The sequence below is a fragment of the Ascaphus truei genome, chromosome 2 (assembly GCF_040206685.1).
Source record: "Ascaphus truei isolate aAscTru1 chromosome 2, aAscTru1.hap1, whole genome shotgun sequence".
Taxonomy (NCBI): Eukaryota; Metazoa; Chordata; class Amphibia; order Anura; family Ascaphidae; genus Ascaphus; species Ascaphus truei.
Window position 1 is genome coordinate 213,719,139 of NC_134484.1, and position 22,780 is coordinate 213,741,918.

The 22,780-nt window shown below is 41.5% G+C and overlaps 1 protein-coding gene across 5 annotated transcripts in view; it reads left to right on the forward strand.

Annotated features, from left to right (window-relative positions):
• Positions 1–22,780, forward strand: part of LOC142487140 (cadherin-10-like) — a 636,808-nt gene that overhangs the window by 534,523 nt on the left and 79,505 nt on the right. For all 5 annotated transcript variants that reach the window (XM_075585911.1, XM_075585910.1, XM_075585909.1 and 2 more), the window contains one exon: positions 21,072–21,193. In XM_075585911.1, the coding sequence (XP_075442026.1) occupies positions 21,072–21,193 (122 nt within the window). The remainder of the gene's footprint in view (positions 1–21,071; positions 21,194–22,780) is intronic.

Below are 22,780 nucleotides of genomic sequence, written 5' to 3' on the forward strand. Positions count from 1 at the left end.
ATTTTGAACCCTACACCCCCAAATAAAAATCACAGTATGCCACCCACCTCTATAAAGTACATACATGACTAGTGTAGAATTAAAAAGCTACAGTAGTGATTGATTCTATGAATAGCATAAATTATTATGCAAGCCCATGTCGAGAAACAAAAAAAAAAGTTTTTTTTGTCATACTTGAAATTCACATTGAATGAGAAGTCATACACGCATGCGCCTACATGTGATGACACGCATATGCGTTTCAACAAGGTTCCATGAGACATACTGTACACGCATGCACATTAAATCAAAACAGTATTAAAACAATACATATAGAATACATATACTGTAGAATAAATACATACTGTATAGAATAAAAGATTATACATTTTTATTTTGGGGGTTTCTTATAAGAGTTACTTAAACATGCAAGTGTATTGCTGTACAGTATGTAAAAAAGTATTGAATATGAAAACATGACCATATTGTTTAAGGTTTTTTTTAAAGCTCACAATTATTCTATGTATACAAAAGAAAAGGAAACCTAGTATATCAGCACTCTATCAAGCTAAATGTATAATTATTTGATTAAAATACTTTATTGGTGAACAATGAATAAAAAAATGGGCTTTAAAATAAAAGTGTGTGTCAAACAGCACGTGACTGTAATCATTCGTAACTTAACTTAAGGTAGTTAAGTAGTGTATACATATGGAGATCCTGGATAGATATTTAGGATCTGGTGCTATGTATATAGCCTCCTATAGGTATGGAGATAAGTCTGTGATGTTCCCACCATACAGGATGTCAGTTCTAATGTACATGTATATTCTTAGAGCGTGTATATATAGGCGCTCTGAATCAATATTGGCATATACTGTCGCGGCCGAGTTTATTCTTACCTTTGCCCGGTCTCGGCCGCGACAGTAACCGGGCGTGCGCCGAGGTGTCCTGGGCACGCACCGGAGCCTCGGAGGATCGGTCCTCCGATCAGGGCTTCCCCCTCCCCTCTCCGGGTCGGCCAGGTCCCCCGGAGCCCCCCACCGCAATCCCCCACATCGCGGGACACCAGGGCTCCCTCGGGGAGCCCTGGGCACGCGTGCCATGCATGCACGCTCCCGATGAAGCGTGACCGCGCATCGATGACGCGCGGCACGCTGAGGGAAATAAACGAGCAAGCCGGGACACCTCCCGGCTTGCGGCTCCAGCCAGGTAAGAATAAAGTGTGCCGCCAGTGTATGTGGTGTACATGTATAACATTCAAGCAAGGCAAGGTAGATATCTGTATGTGACTATCTGTGGACGTGTGACTGATGTTGTAGTCCCATTCAAACACTGGAAGCTGCCTAACATAAGGGTAATACCTAATGAGGCGTTCCGTGAATATAGCCCCTAGAGCCAAATAATGCAAAGGTCTGCAAGTATAGAAATATAGTGATTTATGTGGACACCTTCTTGGGGTACCTTGAGTAATGCCTTATTGCTCTAGAAGTGTAGACAAGATGTAGCTTGGCTATGGGACTAATGAAGGGAATATTGAAACATCCTAAATAGAGTCACAAGCAGCTGCTCATATATATCCTCTGCACTAGACACACACATATATATATATATATATATATATATATATATATATATTTGTTATATTCTATTCTATTGGCTGCAGTGATACACTGATACACTGAGAGTATATCATTTACCCACACAGACCCCCTTGTACGGGGAATTGTTAGTAGGGGAATATGCTCACCCCAACAATGTGCAGCAAAAACTGTGCTAGAGGTATGAACAGATAATGGTATGAATATCTGCAAAAGTGATAATAGTATATACCAGGACCCATATACAACCACCCTGTCAGGGAAGCTGATTTCAAATGAAATACTTCCCGCATTTGGAGTAGGTAAGTTGCCGACGCGCGCATTTCACGAGTGAACGCTTCTTCAGGTCACGTGCGCGAAGCATTTCATTTGAAATCAGCTATCACTGACACTGCTCTCAGCTGTGGTATTCAGATCGCCCCGCGTGCGGCTGAAACTTTGCTCCTGCGTGTTCATATAACACTGCGGGATCTCTCTGAACATAGGGACCGTGCTTGTATTCACCTTATAGTTAGGCTTGTCCTCGAGCATATCAGCGCTGATATACTAATGATCAGCGCTGATATAGGGGACAATGCATTGTCAGATGTCTGTATTGTGTGTTTATCTGCCCTTTGTGTATGATCTTGCTTATCTGCTGATCAGGGGGCCCGTGTGGGCCATCGTTATACTCTGACCTGCCTGCCACCGGCTGAGCATGAATCAGCTGTTCTATGCCGGTATGTGAGAAGCACAATTCCAGCTGTCGGCTGATTTAACTGATCCTCAGTGTAACCCTTAGGACTATTAGCCCTTACTGATTGAAACCATTACCCTATCAAGGGAGCTCTATTGGAGAACGGTTAATTCTACCTGCTATTTGGTTTTAGGGGCTAAAAGGGGCTATACTCCATGTTCAAGGATTTCTGTCGGTGACTAACCTCACTGATCAGCTACCTGTGTGTGCTGCCCCTGCATATCACCCTTTAAACACTTCCCTGACAGGGTGGTTGTATATGGGTCCTGGTATATACTATTATCACATTTGCAGATATTCATACCATTATCTGTTCATACCTCTAGCACAGTTTTTGCTGCACATTGTTGGGGTGAGCATATTCCCCTACTAACAATTCCCCATACAAGGGGGTCTGTGTGGGTAAATGATATACTCTCCATATATCACTGCAGCCAATAGAATAGAATATAACAAATAAATATATATATATATATATATATATATATATATATATAATTAAAAAATAAATAGATGATACTGTTCTGTGGCTAACGAAATGCTTTTATTTGTGCGAGCTTTCGAGATACACTGATCTCTTCTTCCGGCGATGTTACAATGAATGATGTACATCGTTACATTGTAACATCGCCGGAAGAAGAGATCAGTGTATCTCGAAAGCTCGCACAAATAAAAGCATTTCGTTAGCCACAGAACGGTATCATCTATTTATTTTTTGATTATTGAAGCTCGGCTAACACGGTACTGATACCTCTACATATATATATATATATATATATTTATATATATATATATATATATATATATATATATATTTATATATATATATATATAGTGCAGAGGATATATATGAGCAGCTGCTTGTGACTCTATTTAGGATGTTTCAATATTCCCTTCATTAGTCCCATAGCCAAGCTACATCTTGTCTACACTTCTAAAGCAATAAGGCATTACTCAAGGTACCCCAAGAAGGTGTCCATATAAATCACTATATTGCTATACTTGCAGACCTTTGCATTATTTGGCTCTAGGGGCTATATTCACGGAACGCCTCATTAGGTATTACCCTTATGTTAGGCAGCTTCCAGTGTTTGAATGGGACTACAACATCAGTCACACGTCCACAGATAGTCACATACAGATATCTACTTTGCCTTGCTTGAATGTTATACATGTACACCACATATATGCCAATATTGATTCAGAGCGCCTATATATACACGCTCGAAGAATATACATGTACATTAGAACTGACATCCTGTATGGTGGGTACACCTCAATGTGGTTCATATTGTGGCGGTGCGGGAGTTCCTTTTGTGTGTAGCTCACAATTATTCTATCCTAATCAATAAAAATTGCACGGTCACTAAATTGTTGCCTACAGTGCTTGGATTTTTAAATCAGATTCATCAATGTGCAAGCAATGTTTCAAAAAAGCGATGTAATACTGTAGGTCTATTGAAATCCCTCCATTCTCCGTTCTCTGCTTGATGACAAAGTTTCTTTTCTGAGGAAAAATACAATTATTACTAGTAAAGTATATTATATATTTCCGTTATTGCAGCTGCTTGATTGTTCTGTTGTTCAAGCTCAACAAAGGCCTGCCGCTCAACCTATAATGAATAAACCTGTATAGATCTAATGTAAAGGTGGTGCATGAGGGAATAGAGCCACTACTAAACCAAAAACTTTGTGAAACCCTCACGGGTTCACAAGAAAGAGTCCCTCTCAGTTTGAACTCTACCTATATTATGATATATATTGCAGAAAATGTCTGCATAAACTAATGCTCAAAACATCAGGACAACAAAGGAAGTACATAGTTCCCATGAGACCCCACTAATACGAAAAATAATAAAATGTTATTAACATTTATATAGTATAAAAGTGACATACAAGTGATAGTGCACAATGTGAATAAAATCCCCCCAGTGATAACGGACCAACTACTTAAGGATAGCGAAGGTAAATAGGGAAGAATGTATCTGTGCAGTCGCTGGGCTAAGTAATGCCTGTATATGTCCACCATGTGGCACAATTGCCACTATATTAGTGGCAGTGACTGACCACCTGATAGGTATTCCCTATAACACTAACTACATAGGAGAGGAGATCTAATAGAAAGTGCAGGGGTGAATAGCCTCGCAGATCGATAGGTGTTAAATCTATATATGTATATCTATATGTATATGGTTGTATAATAACAAAACACAGCGATGCTATGACAATCCACAGAAACAATCGTGATGGTAGGTACAGCTTGTATATGTGTGTCTGTGTAATATTAGAACTGTTTTTTGATATACACATTCAAGTTCAAAGTACCACTGAGTACAAAGATAGCTGCAGCTTGAGCAGCAGTTATACATTTAGCCTCACAGCAGTGAATCACTAGATGGGTCCTTTTTGCTAAATTGTTGCCGTAAGCTTGGAAATTATCATATACTATACAGAGCCACATTTTTACTTATATGTGGGGGATTGTTCCATGTGCCTGACACAGTGTTTTACTTGGAGTTCAATATGTTGACCTAGGCATGATATGATTGAGCTAGTAGAAACATATGTATAGCTGATGTTCTAATATTACACAGACACACATATACAAGCTGTACCTACCATCACGATTGTTTCTGTGGATTGTCATAGCATCGCTGTGGTTTGTTATTATACAACCATATACATATATATACATATTGTGACAGAAACCAGGGGATGGTAATAAATTCCATATATAGGGCACCCAGGATACTGAACAGCTTCTATCCTGTTTAGGCTGGAAAGTGCAGCCTCAGAATGCACACACTCCATCCCACAGTTTGGCAAGTGCTGGAACTGAGGGATGAGGGATCCAGACCATAGTTTGTCTGCTGCCTGATTTCTGTCACCTGTCCTGCTAGATAGAAATCAGGTATTTATGGCTGATTTCCTGGTTCCTCTCCCCTCTCCCCAAGAAACTGGAGGCAGGAAGGCTGCTGGAAGCAGAGAGGGGAAAAGCCTCTCCCCAAACAGGTTAAATCATTCTGCTCTTTTCTCAAATTGCAAAGTTCCTTATTTTTATTTGTTGGAAGCGGGCAAGCCGCCCCAACCCCTGTCAGGGTGAACCTCAGTTAAGTTATTGCTCAGATGAGCAGGGTTTTGTTTTGCTTGTGTTTTCTTTTGTATTCAGTGTGGCAGTCTCAGTGCCTGGGACTGAATAAACCAGGCAGTAGCCTGTATAAAGGAACAGCACGTTACGCCTCGTCATTTAACTTACCCTAAAAGACCGTGTTCTAGAAGTCCCTGACAGACGGCGGAGCCCCGGAGTAAGCCGTCTGTCACAAATGGTGGAGAATGCGGGCAGAATACTAAAAGGTCTGCTGGTAAATGAACTTTAAGAAAAAAAAAAAATTCCAAACAAGATGGAAGACGTGGTGAGTGCGTTGGTATGCAATGTCGCTGCCCAGAAAGAGACGAATGCAGCCTTGCAAGAGGCGAATGCAACCCAGCAACAGGTGAATGCAACCCAGCAATAGCTGCTAATAGCCCAGCAAGAGACTAATACAACCCAGCAACAGACGAATGCAGCCCTGCAAAACGCGAATGCAACCCAGCAAGAGACAAACCACTTGCTGAGAGAGGAGCAACAACTGTTCGCCCAGGTCGAATAGCAGGAACTCGAGGTCCTGAGAGAGGCTATCATTAAGACTCCACTGGCAGAGGCAGCCCCAGTCCCGAAAATGACCAGGGCAAGCCACTACCTTCAGAAAATGGGGCCCTCGGATGATGTTGAAACTTATCTTCTCACTTTTGAATGAACGGCACAGAGAGAGGGTTGGCCAGAAGCTGAGCGGGCCAGTCTAATCGTACCCTTCTTAATCTGCGAAACCCAAAAGGCTTACTTTGATCTAGAGCCAGCCGAAGCTTACGTCTATGCAAAGTTGAAGTTCGAGATCCTCGCCCGCCTCAGTGTAACCACAGCTGTTCGCGCCCAAAGGTTCCACGCATGGTCCTTCACGTTGGATAAAGCTACCCGATCCCAGATGTATGACCTCATCCACCTCGCCTGCAAGTGGCTACAACCCGAAATCAACTCAGCAAGCCACATCGTGGAACGGTTGGTCATGGACCAGTTCTTGAGGAAACTTCCCTCTGCCCTACACCGTTGGGTCAGTCAGAGTGACCCCCACAATGCAGACGAGGTGGTGGCCCTCGTAGAAAGATACAATGCAGCAGAAGAGCACCCACAACCCATAGTCATGGAGCATCCCCACTTCCCCAGGTTCCAGGACTCTTCCAGAGATGGTAAAAGGGTACCAGGGTTAAGGGGGGCTGAAGAGCGGCGACCGCCTTCACACAGCACCATCAACAGTGGCTCGCATACTAAGGGCAACAGCCAACATGGAGAGCTGAAAAAGGGCTCTATGTGGGACACAGACTATGTACCTAAATGTGTAAATTGTTATGAGAGGGGCCACACCGCGAAAGTCTGCCCACTAAATACTGAAAAAATGCAATGCAACAGCATTGAACCTTATTCGTTGTGGTCTCAATGTATGGGCCCTAGCCCAGAGGACCACTTGAATAACCATCTCTGGGCATTTGTAAAGGTAAATGGTAAAAGGGTTCGGGCACTACTTGACTCTGGGAGTATGGTTACACTAGTGTCTGAATACCTGTTGCCCATTGGGGAAAAACAGGTAAACAGTTCACAAAGAGTGGCAATTTGTTGTAAACATGGGGATAATCATGAATATTCCACTGTTGATGTTCTTATTGAAACAGAGTTTGGTTCTTTAGATTTCAAAGTGGGTATAGTACCCAAACTGGCACACGATGTGTTAATAGGGATCGACTTTCGCCATTTTCTAAAAATGTGGTCCTCCTCTCAGAAAAGCGCCCAGGGTTCAATAGCGGACCATAAAGAAGTAACAGAAGAAACAAATCATTTCCCTTTTTCAGAAATGGAGGTTGACGAGGGCCCAAATAAAAAGGGGAAAGAGGAAGAGTGCTGTAAAATTCCCTTTCCCATGGCCACCTTGGTAGAGAATACCCCAAATCAAGAGGTTGAACAGGCGCTTACCACCCCAGCACAAGGTAAGACCTTCGCTGACCTAGAGGTCAGTCCTGGGAGTTTTAAGAAGGCCCAGTGGGAAGACCCCACATTAGCAGAAGCAAGGGGGAATATACGGGACCAGAATAATACACATGGCCAACCAGATAGGTCACTTGCATACCCCTATTTCGAGGTAGAAAATGACCTAGTATATCGGGTTGATAATAGGAAATCCATTATAACTAAACAATTGTTGGTGCCACGGACATTCCGTAATGTAGTATTACACCTCGCACATAGTCACCCATTGGGGGGACACTTAGGGGTGGAAAAGACAAAAGAAAAGGTTCTCCGAAGCTTCTATTGGCCTGGGGTTCTGGCAGAAATTACAAATTATTTCTCCTCATGCCCAGAATGTCAGATCACTGCCCCTGTTCAAAGCGTATCGTAGCCCATTGGTACCCCTTCCCATAATAGATGTACCATTTGACGGGATTGCTATGGATCTAGTAGGACCCCTAATAAAGTCTGCTAGGGGACATCAGCATATATTGGTAATATTAGATTATGCCACCCGATATCCAGAGGCAATTCCCCTACGTAGCACCTCTGCTAAAAACATAGCAAAAGAGTTAATAGTCCTGTTTACCCGGATCGGAATTCCTAAAGAGATCTTAACTGACCAGGGAACACCATGTATGTCCCAAGTAACAAAAGAGTTATGTAAACTCCTAAAAATCAAGCATCTCAGAATCTCAGTCTATCATCCACAAACAGATGGTTTAGTGGAACGATTCAATGAAACCTTAAAAAGCATGTTACGCCGGGCGGTCGATAAGGATGGGAAAAACTGGGATTGTTTGTTACCATACCTGTTATTTGCCATTAGGGAGGTTCCCCAATCATCCACAGGCTTCTCCCTTTTTGAACTATTGTATGGCCGACACCCAAGGGGCTTACTGGATATAGCCAAAGAGACTTGGGAACATGAGGTTACCCCATACAGAAGTGTAATAGAACATGTTGCTCACATGCAGGACCAAATAGCTGCGGTCCTACCTATAGTGAGGGAACACATGGAAAAAGCTCAAGAGGCACAGAGGAATAAGTATAATAAGGGTGCTAGGGTCAGAATTTTTTATCCAGGCGATAGGGTGCTAGTTCTGGTTCCCACCGTAGAGAGTAAATTCCTTGCTAAGTGGCATGGGCCATATGAGGTCTTGGAAAGAGTGGGAGAAGTAAATAACAAGGTGAGACAGCCAGGTAGGAGGAAACCTGAGCAAATTTACCATGTAAACCTACTTAAGCCCTGGAAAGATAGAGAGGTCTTATTAACCCTAGTACCCCCAGGTCCGTCAGAGAATCGAGAAACTGACCCAGAGGTTAGCATAGCTAAAACCCTGTCCATTCATCAGAAAAGAGAGGTCCAGAACCTAGTGAGAAGAAACAAAGAAGTCTTCTCTACAAAGCAAGGTAGAACTAGGGTAATTGAACATGACCTAGTCTCTGAACTGGGGGTCCGAGTTAACTTTAAACCGTACCGAATCCCAGAGGCCAAAAGAGAGGCTATAAGTTTAGAGGTTAATAAAATGCTAAAACTAGGTGTAATTGAGGAATCCCAAAGTGGGTGGAACAGCCCTATAGTTTTAGTCCCAAAACCGGACGGTACAACAAGGTTTTGCAATGACTACCGTAAACTTAACGCTGTGTCAAAATTTGATACTTATCCTATGCTCAGGGTTGATGAACTGGTAGAGAGACTGGGCAAAGCCCAATATCTCACAAACCTAGACCTAACAAAAGGGTACTGGCAGGTTCCCCTCAAAGAAAGGGCAAAAGAAAAGACAGCCTTCACAACCCCAGACGGCCTCTTTCAGTATAGGGTGCTGCCTTTTGGCTTACATGGAGCTCCCGCCACATTCCAAAGAATGATGGCTAAAATTTTAAAGCCACATGCTCGGTACGCTGCCGCCTACCTGGATGATTGGTAATCCATAGTGAAGATTGGCAATCCCACCTTTCAAAGGTCCAAGCTGTGCTTGATGCAGTTCGGTCTGCTGGACTAGCCAAGCGAAGAAGCGGTGCACTGAGGTAAGTATGAAACCAAACGCAGCTCTAACAAAAAACGACTACTTATTGAAAAAAAGGACAAACATCACGAAGCTAGGAACCTCTGACGCGTTTCATCCCACAAGGGACAAAGTGGGATGAATACCCCTTGTGGGATGAAAGTGGGATGAATTCCCCTTGTGGGACGAAATGCGTCAGAGGTTCCTAGCTTCGTGATGTTTGTCCTTTTTTTCAATAAATAGTCGTTTTTTGTTAGAGCTGCGTTTGGTTTCATACTTACCTCAGTGCACCGCTTGTTCGCTTGGCTAGTCCGGTAACTCTTGCTGGTAGCACGTGGATTCAAAGACACACTGAATTGCAGGCATTCATTCCAGTGGTTTATCTTCACCTCATCGTGGAAACACTGGATACAAGCAGCGTTACAGCAGGTATTTTATTGGCAGAGTGGGCTGAGGGTGACTTAGTGTTAGTCAGACTGTTCTTATTCAGGATAGTCAGCGATTTTTAGTGTCACCCCTTATCACCCCTCCCCCCAGCCTGCTCCACTTTGTCCGTTAAGAACGCTATATGTGTTTATTCTAAATACCTCATACGTGTGTTATCATGACTAAGGAATAAGATATTTCTCCGCATGTTGGCACTGGTGGCAGAATACCTCTGCTTTGCTTCGGTCTGCTGGACTAACTGCTTACCCCGCTAAATGCACTATTGGTCTGGAGGAGCCAAGTATCTGGGGTATTCTATTGGCAGAGGGTTACTCAAACCCCAAACACTCAAAGTAGAGGCGATACAAAATTGGCCAAGGCCAGTTACAAAAAAACAAGTAAGGACCTTTTTGGGATTAATTAGCTACTATAGAAGGTTTATTCCCAATTTTGCAACAAAGGCAACCCCACTAACCGCCCTCACTAAAGCAAGCGGGCCGCTAATGGTAAAGTGGTCCCCCGAAACCGAACAGGCCTTTAGAAGCGTGAAAGAAGCTCTCTGTGCCCAACCAGTGTTGGTCACACCTGACTTCTCCAAAGAGTTCGTAGTCCAAACCGACGCATCTGAGGTAGGGCTGGGGGCGGTACTCTCCCAGGAGTCTCAAGGGGAGGAGCACCCCATCCTTTATTTAAGTAGGAAACTAAATCCCCAGGAGAAAAATTACTCCATATTTGAGAAAGAGTGTCTCGCAATAAAGTGGGCTGTAGAGATGCTCAAATACTATCTGTTGGGGAGAAAATTTCGGTTGGTCACAGATCATGCACCCCTTACCTGGATGTGTCAAAACAGAGAAAAGAATGCTAGAGTGACCAGGTGGTTCATAAGCCTACTGCACCGACACACTTTATTCGAGCAAATACCCAGTATGTACCTGGCAGATACCTGGAATGCGCCGCTCCTCACCTCTGACAAGCCCCATTGCGTTTGCCTTCCCAGCCTGGGTTCATGCCTGGCTGATGGGCGGCTGATCTGTTAAATGATAATGATTAGGATTTAATAGGCTGCAATGCTTCGCGTGTCTACCAGATGGCATAAATTCATGAATTGTAATGCAGTATATATATATATATACTGTGCAGTATTGCAGCCAGCGGGAATAAAATGCTTCAATCCCTGCCTGGAAAATACCTCAATGCACTCGGGCAGAAAACAGTCACAAACCTCAATACACCCGGGTATACCCGAATTCGTGGGACTAGCCGAGCTCGAATAAAGTGTGTCGCCAGTGTACAACCCTTTAAATTTTCTGTGGAGCACAGGTCAGGGCACAAACATGGCAATGATGACGGGTTGTCAAGGATGCAGTCCCTAATATCCATGGTCGCTCATCCCTCGTGGTCTGAGCTGGGGGGGAGGATATGTGACAGAAACCAGGGGATGGTAATAAATTCCATATATAGGGCTCCCAGGATACTGAACAGCTTCTATCCTGTTTAGGCTGGAAAGTGCAACCTCAGAATGCATGCACTCCATCCCACAGTTTGACAAGTGCTGGAACTGAGGGATGAGGGATCCAGACCAGAGTTTGTCTGCTGCCTCATTTCTGTCACCTGTCCTGCTAGATAGAAATAAGGTATTTAAGGCTGATTGCCTGGTTCCTCTCCCCTCTCCCCAAAAGACTGGAGGCAGGAAGGCTGCTGGAAGCAGAGAGGGGGATGCCTTCCCCAAACAGGTTAAATCATTCTATTCTTTTCTCAAATTGCAAAGTTCCTTATTTTTGTTTGTTGGAACCGGGCAAGCTGCCCCAACCCCAGTCAGGGTGAACCTCAGTTAAGTTATTGCTCAGATGAGCAGGGTTTTGTTTTGCTTGTGTTTTCTTTTGTATTCGGTGTGGCAGTCTCAGTGCCTGGGACTGAATAAACCAGGCAGTAGCCTTTTTAAAGGAACAGCACGTTACACCTCGTACTTTAACCTACCCTAAAAGACCATGTTCTAGCAGTCCCGGACAGACGGCGGAGCCCTGGAGAAAGCCGTTTGTCCCAATATATAGATGTAACACCTATCGATCTGCGAGGCTATTCACCCCTGCACTTTCTAATAGATCTCCTCTCCTATGTAGTTAGTGTTATAGGGAATACCTATCAGGTTGTCAGTCACTGTCACTAACATAGTGGCAATTGTGCCACATGGTGGACATATACAGGCATTACTTAGCCCAGCAACTGCACAGATACATCCTACCCTATTTACCTTCGCTATCCTTAAGTAGTTGGTCCGTTATCACTGGGGGGATTTTATTCACATTGTGCACTATCACTTGTATGTCACTTTTATACTATATAAATGTTAATAACATTTTATTATTTTTCGTATTAGTGGGGTCTCATGGGAACTATGTACTTCCTTTGTTGTCCTGATATGTTTTGAGCATTGGACTCTGCAGACATTTTCTGCAATATATATCATGATATAGGTAGAGTGCAAACTGAGAGGGACTCTTTCTTGTTCTGTTGTTCAAAAGTTATAAAATAATGTTCTCACTCAAAAAAAAGTTGATTTTAAAAATTGTATCATTGTTTTATTTTGTCACCTTTTATAAAACATACAGTAAATATAACATTTCATATAATGGTTCCTTAAAGATGGCTAAAATAATTTTCATGATTAATCGGGGAGGGGGTTGTTTATAAGCGGTTGCATTACCGTTGTCTTGTTACTGTAGTAAGACTTTGTGTGCGAGGTGGGTGGGGGGTGGGGATGTGATAATACGCATATGCTTTTCAACAAGGTACCATGAGACATACACGCATGTGCCTAGCTGTCCACCAATTTTTCAGTATCTACTGTAGTAACTGCTCTGCCAATCATATTGCTGGACTACATTTTCTAGAATTGTGAATAAAATAATAGAACTAAATAACCATGAGCAAAGTGATTGATTACATTAGAACGGACCGATCTGCTGTAACTAATCTCTTGTCTGTGTGCATAATGTATTGATATATTTTAAAAAGAATAAAATATGACAGCTTGAACTGCAGGTAGTGTAATACAGGTTGTGTAATACAGGCAGTGTAATACAGGTAGTTACTATAGTAAATTATACTGTATTTACCTTCATTATAGACTTTGCCAAATGGGTGGTGATGAGCCACTGTCACTCCTATTGCCTTAATTCTACACATAGTTGACAGGTGACAGCGGACCTGTAGTTGAAAGCTGATGAAGCTGGAAATCTTTTTGGTACATGCAAGCTTGCTGGTATCTGTACGTGAAATCAGGCTTAGGGTGGAAGTTTTAGAGGTATCCTGGTGGGGACAGATAGCAAGGGTTGCCGGTCACCAGGTTATCACTGACGGTCGGACCGTTATTATAAGCCTGTGCTGGCGCCGGTGCAGGTGCCGGTGCAGGCGCTTTTACATTGCTGACCTGAGATTGACAAATGTTATTTTGATTAAACCTGACCTTTTTCCTTTTGAAGTCTCAATGATCAAAAATACTGGAATAATCTGGCATCACACACCAATACCCTCCTCTAACTCCGTGTGCAGGGGCAATACGAAAAAAACACGGAATGCTGCTTAACTTTTTCCTTATTGCAAGCTTCCACCCATGAGCATCAGGTGAAAATTCGTAAAAGTCATATTTTGCGATGAAATATTCATAGATTTCAGCAACTGTGGCCATGTTATCATCTGCTGCTTTAATTGCAGAACATATTAAAAATGCATATGTACTGTCAGGTCTTTTGTACACGTACTGCTGTTTACTCATGACGTTCTGTCGGCAATTGTGCAGGACAGGAGAAAGAATGTAAAAAAGACACATAGCAGTGAATTTTTATTATGAAACACCTAAATTGATACAGTAACTTCTTCAGTACCAAGGTCAATTCACAATGGACCACTGTGGTAGACTTGGTTTATACAGTATCTGTTTTTTTTTAAACACCTGCAAGTCGACACATTACTGTAGAACAAGTAGTGTACACATTAGAATTCATTACAATTCATGAATATCTGCCATCTGGCGGATACGCGGAGTATTGCCCCCAATTCAATCCGAAACCATTATAATTAAACAGATCAACCGTGTGTGCCGGGCGGCGCGAATGCGGCATGAACATGGGGGATGCTAAATTTATAGCATGTGGAATACAGGAGATGCAACGACAATGGCTCTGAGAAGTTTTAGAATAAAGGCTGGCGCAGCAGTATGTACATGTGTTTTCCAGAATCTGGATGCGTTAGCAGTATTGTATGCTAATAAATAATGGTGAAAAGCCGGGTTGCAGACCTGTCTGAGACATGTGAATGTGCTCATAAGTTATATATTTATTTGCTGTAAAAAGTTTTATTAGAATTTTTTAAACTAAAAAGTTAAGTTAAAAAAGACAAAGATAAAATCAACTTACATGTTCTCATTTGAAATAAATGATATTATATGTGTTCAACAAATTCTTTTTTTTAGAAAGCAGATTTTAATAAATTGAGGAATAATCTACAGGGAATACATTGGAATTTTGTTTTTGCAGGGAAAAATGTGGAAGATAAATGGACAGTGTCACGGGAGTGGGTAACCAGGCGATACAATAAAGGTTATGCCCATCTGGTTTCCCCTGAGACCATGATGTCCCTGGCAGCTACCTAGCACCATAAAGTGACCCCTGCATTTCCTGTTTACATGTTCCCTTTGCCCTAGAAACGTGAAACTTCTTATGTGTAAGTTTTATGTGGGATATTTGGGTCAAAATGCAATTATTTTGTTTGCATTTCAAGTATTCCCCTAATTTTCCCCCGGGGTGCAGGCACCAGTTACCTGTATGTGGGTTAAATTACACGAGGCAGCCCAGTTTTCCCCAGACTCCTGACCCAGCCCAGATTTCCCTGATCCATTTCCACTTCATGTACAAAGTTCACCAAGGTCCATGCTTTATTAAAATATGTTTTATAATGTTTTGTGCTTTTACTATAAATGTCTATTCAGTCAGCCCAGGCATCCATATACTGTAGGTGCTGGGGAGTCTAGACAGACCAGATGTTGATAGGTGCTGAGGTGCTAAGTGGCTGGTGCAGGACAGAGTACTTAGTCTGGAGAACAGAGACCCCCTGCTAGGAGGACCCTCTGGTCTGCCAGACTCTGTGGCGCCTGCCGAGTAGGTGGCAATGGGTTGTCTGGGGGAATCAGCAGAATGTTGGCTCATCTCCAATAGATCAATTCATATGTCCACCCACAGCACATCCTGAGCCGGAATGGCACAACCCCTTCTCTGACGTCAGCCAAAGTACAAGCCCCTATTCTTATTGGCTGGTGGGGGGAATTTCCACGCTCTGATTGGTCACTCCTCCTACTTCCATGCTAAACATAGAAAAGCGGAATGAATTTAAGGAAAAGGCCCAGTCAGAGAGTCAGACAATCTTGTGCCTTATGCTGTGATGCAAAGGCAGGCTTTTCAAACGTTCTCTGTGGCAAATAACAGAACAACCGGCATCATTTTTGGAACTAAGAAAGTCAGATGCGAGGTCCAAGTTCTCATTTTAGAATGTAGCGTTCACGGCTAAGATTTTTAGCCGAAAAGGGGACCAGGAGAAGAAGGTGGACATCCCGGTCAGGGTAAGCCTTCCGAAGCAGGCGCCCTTTATCTATTTTAGCCTGCAGTAGTTTTCACCCAGAGAGCCCAAGTAAGTGTATTTTTTACCTGTATCTTTGTATTTCACTGTGTGTACGTGGGTTTACCTGAATAAACCTTATTTTATTCAACTACTTTGTTTTGCCTAGTAAATGATTGTCACGGTGGACACAACTTTTCAACACATTTATATTTCTGGGTACTCTATTGAACACAAAAAGGAGCAAAATAAATTGTGATTTATTTCCTGAGTTGACAAACACACAACATCTGCAGAATACACTAAAAACAACACTTACTGGGATAAGGGAACAAAATACATTGTCCTTTGCATGTAAGCACAAGAAATGCAGTCTTGGTTTAAAGGTCCCTTGGCTAGATCGCAACTTGCCGATCTAATAACTCAGCCACCTCAAAGAATTTCGTAGAGATTCATTAGAATTCGCCGGGAGTCACTAGGGCTAACAAATTCCGAAGTTTGGGGTAAAACCTTAGTTGCGTTATTATTAACCCCTTGCCTTTTGGAACGGCTGCTGCTGTGCTGGAACAAAGTCTTGCGTAAAACGTAGTCACATCATGGATCATAGGAATCACACTGTGGACAGCTCGGTAGGCACAGTTATAGGCGATTCCTGGGTACCTTTAACATGTGCACTCAATCCCTGTTGCGAGAACTTTTAACCCATCAATAGCCACGTTGCCCGCAGTTTGCAAAACCGGGCAAAAAGGCTTTCCGGTTCGCAAAGCGCATGTGTCGGCTTGACACGCCGGCAATTTAGCATATGTGGGATACACCCTCTTGCGGGCGCCCCTTAGTCTGAGGTTTGACCCAAAGGTGTCAATGGTCCGTTATCTGCCACTTCTCAGGAGTCTGGCCATGTATACATTATAGTGCAATGGGGTCTTTCATCCCTGCACTTCTATAGACTGAGGGTCGCCGGCTCAGCGGTATCCCCTTGAAGTGCGAGGGAGGGAATACCCTCAGCTCATTCACCCCTAACATAGTTACATGCCAGAGGATTTTTCGTGGGCTTATAGAAAAAAACAGTTCCTGTCTGTATATTTTAAAATCACTGTTTATCACACTTTATTCAAACTTCATGTTCTGGGTGTACTATCACTGTAATTTTTATATGTATCTTTGTGTTTTATTTATGTACACTTGCACACCAAAAATCAGGGTGCTGGATGTCTCTGTTCTCTAGTTAGTCCCCTTAATTGAAATGCCGGCTTATGGGAACCAAGTTCACTGACTTCTCACGTCAATTGACTTTTTGGCTTTCAAGTTAAGGCACGGATACATTATATCGGTAAAACCTCTTCAAATTTAACCGCAAGCCACTTATTCAATTGACTTGTAGTTACAGGTCAAACCGATAGAAAATGGATACCCATGCTTTACACAGACTGCTTAACCGCAGCCACGCTTCTTCATTCAGGGCTTACTGTGGTGCTCACTACTCCCTCTTGTGTCTCCACAGAATACTGCAGGCAATGCATTCATTTTCATTACAGCAGGCCGGGAATAGCCTTCAAATGGGGGGTAAAAAGGCTGGGACAGGGCAAATACAGTGGTGTAGTGCAGAGACTGTTAACCCCTTCATTCCCAATGCGAGTAAGGATTAATTAGCCAGGTATAACCTTTATTTTAGGCCTGATTAACCCTTTACTCACCACAATGATCCCTGTTAAATGTGTTAAAAGTCCGGCTCTTCCGTGACAGACAGTATTTAAAAAATAGTTAGAAGCGCACACCTATCAGTGAATACCCATGGATAATAAATATAAAAGAAACAAGTCAAAACAAATGTGGATAGATAAAAAAGTTTGGAAGGAAATGAAAAGGAAGAGGCAAGCATTTATAGTCTTAGGGGCCTATTAAGGTAGCTCCGATAAGATCACTTCATATCGTTCGGGATGGCATGTTACTACCTGATGGTATGACATTTGTGTTATCATGATATTCAGAAAGAGTTATCACAAGTCAGATACCATTTGGTATGCCATACTGATCGACTTAACAGTTTCTTTTTCAGTTCTGCCCATGCAATCTACCTGCAGCAGTCTGAAAGAGCTGGGCAGAGATAACTGTCTCCCTGCACAGCTTTTACAGGCGACCACACTGTTTTCATTTTCATTTTATTAACATAACATAAATTAACATAACATATTACAGAAGCAATGGGTCTCTGGACCTGACCCCCATAAATTTCAGGTCCGGGGATCCTGCTTCCTGAATTTCAGGCCTCTGCAGGTGGGGCCGGTATCTACGGCAGAATGTAACTTGCAGAAGATACCAGCATCCCATACTGGGTTAACAAAATTAAAATAAAAGCAGAGCTTCATTACCTTAGCAGCTGACTGCTGATATCACTAGGCAAAATGCATTGGGAAGTTACCCTCCAAGGACATCATACTGTAATGTCTGAAATCAGCTTGGGACACCATGAATGCACACGCAGAGGCAGTAGTGTCACGGGAGATCAGAACTTTTAACACCAAAATTACCCGGATCCTTTGATTGAGCAAAGCGAGAGATAAAATAAATTGTGGTTTATTTACAACATGAACATATACAGCTTGATTTACATAGTAATACGAATTAACACTTACTGGGATGGGGCAAAGCAAAATAAAATGTTCCCGGAACGAAATTCCCAGAAACAAAGTCTCTTGTCACCAATTCCCAGGAGCGGGGTATGAGCGCAAACTGTGCCGCAAAATAGTCTTTGGCTAGTGGTGCCGCTCGCAACCACTTTTTCTTCGCTGTATGTACTCCGTTTGTTTTCCGCCATAAGATTGGTTCTGGATTACCTAGATTACCTAGATCTTACGAACTACCAACTTAGGTTACGATGTGATAAAGTTTCAAATCCAGCTCTTGATCGACTGCACGGACTTTTAAAGTACCAAAGTCCTATCTCTTCACTCTGCAGCGAATGGTGGCATGGGAACTAAACTTCCCACCTATGGCAAGGTTGCCAGACATTCATGGAACCAGGCAAAGGGGCTTCAAGGTATGCCACGGACATGCGCAGACTTCGCACCTGTCCCGCTTAGCATACCTAACAAAGCCCATTTCCCTGGCGACATCTTGTCTCCCTCCCCCGGACATCTGGACATCTGCTAGGGGAAAGCTGTTTACATCTCCCCCTCCCCACTTAGCACTTTAACATGTCAGTTCTTTTGTTAACTCCGGACTTGGTCAGACATTCTGGGACCATCCCCGCAGGGTGCCTTATATGTCCGGTGTTAAATTATGCATGACTCACTTGCAGAGTTGTCCTGCCATATACCTTTAGATTACAGTACTTGTGAATCAAGTATTTCCGCCGCTCCGTCTACTTGAAGGAAAACTTCCTTGCTCTTATATTATTAATACACTTGCAAGAGGGGGACTTTCATTCATGATTTTTCATAAAACTATATAAAAAGTAAAATATAATTGTTTTAATGATGTACCCCCAGCCGCACACACACAAAAATTCAAAGCACTAAGATGTTCCTAGCAAAAGTTAGCTTACCGCTTATGTGCTATGCGTGAGGCTATTGGCATTTAAATCCTTTTTTCCATTCTGCGGACTGTGGGGAAACACTTTTACAATGTTCCTAATTGATACATTACTTTTTACAACATATACAGTTTCACTCAGGGTATTGCGGTGGTCCCTGTATACCCAGCGGGGGACACACAGACAATTATAATATATTTCCAGGTTTGCAGCCATTACTGGGCTGCAGAGATGACACTCTTCATTTTCCCAATATGACTCAGGGGCACCCAGCCGGGCATAATACCTAATTTACTGGCCTGGTAACCCCCTCACTGTCACAAGGAGCAATGGAAAATATAGCGTGCATGCTGACCCTCTGACAAGCTGACAACAAGTCATGTCTGGAGTGGGTGAGAGTGTGCCTTATGTAGTACATAACAGTACTTTTTTGTATGGCTTTAGTGAACATCCTACGTTGTTGTTTTTCCTCGAAATAGGCACATTGATTAGAAAGTGTATAGAGCCCTTTCTCAAAGGCATCTTCAGACATAGAGGCAGTGGCAGATTTCCAATTAGATATGGACTGGGCGACAAAATTTGGAGGCTGCCCCCATATACTTTTTTCATGCTCTCGGGCCTAGAGGACCTTCTGGGAACTCACTTAGCTGTTGCGGCCGCCTCCTTACCTGCCTCCCTCCTTCTCCTTCTGAACCGCAGGTTTAAATGATGCCATGGACGTCACCATCATGACATCACCGTGTCTTGTTACCATGGCAATGTAATGTCGCAGCATCAAATGACGTCATGATGTCGCATTAAAATGGCAACGTGATGCCCTGCAACATGGTGATGAAATTACCTTGCGGTTCAAAATGTTAAGCCTCTTGTTGCATATTTGTCAGCCTTTGGGAGATTTGTTTTGCAAATTAGTTTGCATTTATATGCTGCACTACGATTAGTATTTGAATTATTTCTGTATTGAATTTTTTCTGTGAATATTCTAGCAATTCCAATATTTAAACGTATAAATTTGACTATTTCTTTTTTAAGCAGCTATATAATATTTGGATTTATCCCTTAGTTTTGGTTCGTTATATATATAGCTTAATTTGGAGACTCTACTTAAAATCTTTATCTCTATTTTAGATATATTCCCTTTTAATTCCTATTTACGATCTAGGACTCTGTCCACTCTTAACTGACATACAAAACTTTATCTTACCCAAAGGAACAATGAAGCCTGTTGCATCTGTGTGTGATCATTGAGGTTCTGTTTCAAAATCTACTATTTTTATAGTCAATAATTTGGGCAGATTTATCTTGATTATAATTGTTAAAAAATGTAATATTTATACAAAGAAGATATTTTTCTTAGAACTACCGTACCATGTTAAAGAAATAATTAGAGGAGTGCTATTCACAGTGAATGTGAACACAATTAAAGTGCTGTTACATTAAAGTACAATACACATATATACTGTACCAATATACATTTTTAAATTTGCACTTGGATCAGCTTTTTTCTTCTCTCTTTAATGATCTCTGGAGGAAGATATACGCTCTTTCACAGCAACATGGAAAAAATAATTGTCACGCAGCACATGGTTTAATATCTTTATTATTTTATACACAACTATATTATGCACTTTGCAATAGATGCTGCATTCATTTGCACAAGCAACTTTATATTTAACATAATTTGCTACACCACTTCCTTTAAAAAAAAAAAATCACATTATTTTCAATTTGCACTTATTTTTTCACATCGTGGATATACATTGCATATGTTTTTTGCACTTGAATGTAATACTGCACTAGCACTTTAATTGTGTTCATATTCACTGTAAATAGCGGTCCTCTCATTATTTCTTTATCATTCACTAGAACCTAGAGGTTGTTGGTTTTTATTGGGTTAGAGCTGCACATTGATTCACTTTAGTTCTAAGCGATGGGTTTTATTTCTTTTACTTAATTACCGTAACAGGCATGTACATTTTTGGTTAAATTAGTTATGTTTATTCTTTTTGAGAATAATGCATTAATCATAGTAGTATCTTGCTTTAGCAATACTTATCATTTTTGCTGTCATTTTCTTTTGCAGACAATCCCAAGCAAACCACTCGGGCTACTGTTTTCGTAAAAATTTTAGATGTCAATGACAATGCACCACAATTTGCAATGTTTTACGATACGTTTGTCTGTGAAAATGCAAGACCTGGACAGGTACTTTAAAAGAATGTATTTATAGTTAAAACGATCTGCTTATTTTTACTGTGATGCAATGTATGTGTTGCTATTTGTTAATAGGCATGCTTCTTAATAATCTTCATTTTTCTGGTCTTATCACAGCTTCCTATATACTTTTATGTCACTTCTAACTGACAAACTGTATACACTTTGCATACATATCAATTCTAAATAATGCTTGTCATTTATTTTGCTCTCTGGTTAGATCCTTTTTTTGAGAAGTCCCCCTCTCACGTCCCAGAGAGTCTCAAGTCAGTAGGTGAAGGCTAGAGTTGTGTAAAAATGTTCACCCAAGTTAACATATTACAGTATGTGAAATTGGCTCAATTGTTTTGTTGGTGAATCATTTTGCCAGAGAATGTATTCATTTACTTAAATACATTTACCTAGAGTCATACCCCAGGTGGAGAAATAATGGTGAACATGCCTGAGATACCAGAGAGCTAAACTATTTGCATATTTAATGTTGCATATCTAATTTAGCTTATTTGCATACAAAACTATTTATTTCCCAGGTATCTAAGGTGTGTTCACAGGTTTTTCTGCACGTCGAGCATACATGACTAACGTGAATTTGTATAAGTCAATACTGTAGATACACAACTCTACTAAATTAGACTCTCTCTCTTTCTGGACTACAGTAATAAAGCTCAGTTAAATTAGCGCTTATAATGTGACATCACCTAAACAGTAAAACACCTGTCCAGTAGAAAGATCACTTAAAAGATTCAATGAAGACAGGGTGATGTAGCTTTGAAGAGGGAAGTAAGAAAGTCTTTTAATATATGTACATCTAAATATAAATGAACATTACCTAACCAATTATTGCCTGATTAAGTATACATATGTTATTTAAAACGTTCCAAACAGTTATAATCACTGGTCCAATTGAGATACAAGTCTTTTCTCAAATTTTCCTCACCTCCATTATTGTGGCAAATTAACACATGAAGCTGCTTTAGTCAGTTGTTTTCTACATGTTAAGAGCTGCAGAACCATTTGAAAATATATTCACGTACAGTATATGTTTGCAGAACCAGACACTATATCCTAGGTACTGTACACGCTTTAGAAATGGAAAAACGCCCCCCTATTATACAATGTTAGGAAAGGATACTCATGCACAGAAGACTGGAATATTGGCAAAATTATAGTCAGTGAAAAGAACAATGGATAAATCACAAAAATCAGTTACTTTCTCGTAAAATTCCTGTGTGTTCCCTATTACATCTGTATTTAGGGGAAATGGCTCTTAACATTTAGAAGGACAGGAACATTGATCACATAATTTTAGTAATATTTGTCGCAACTCTTTTGTTTTAGATGCATTTACTCTCTATAGATATTTATCATCTCTGGTGTATGCAAATTAAAGTTTATTGCACTTTGCAAATTCATATATAATTATTTTTTAATTAGGTGAAAACATCAAAGTGTGCCAAGTGCTGTGCGATAATTTTTGTTGAACACAAAGCAATGTTAAATTGATTCTACTGAATCTGGCCTCAAGTGAATATTATACTTATAATCAGTGCATGACAAATCACCCAAAAATCTAGTCGC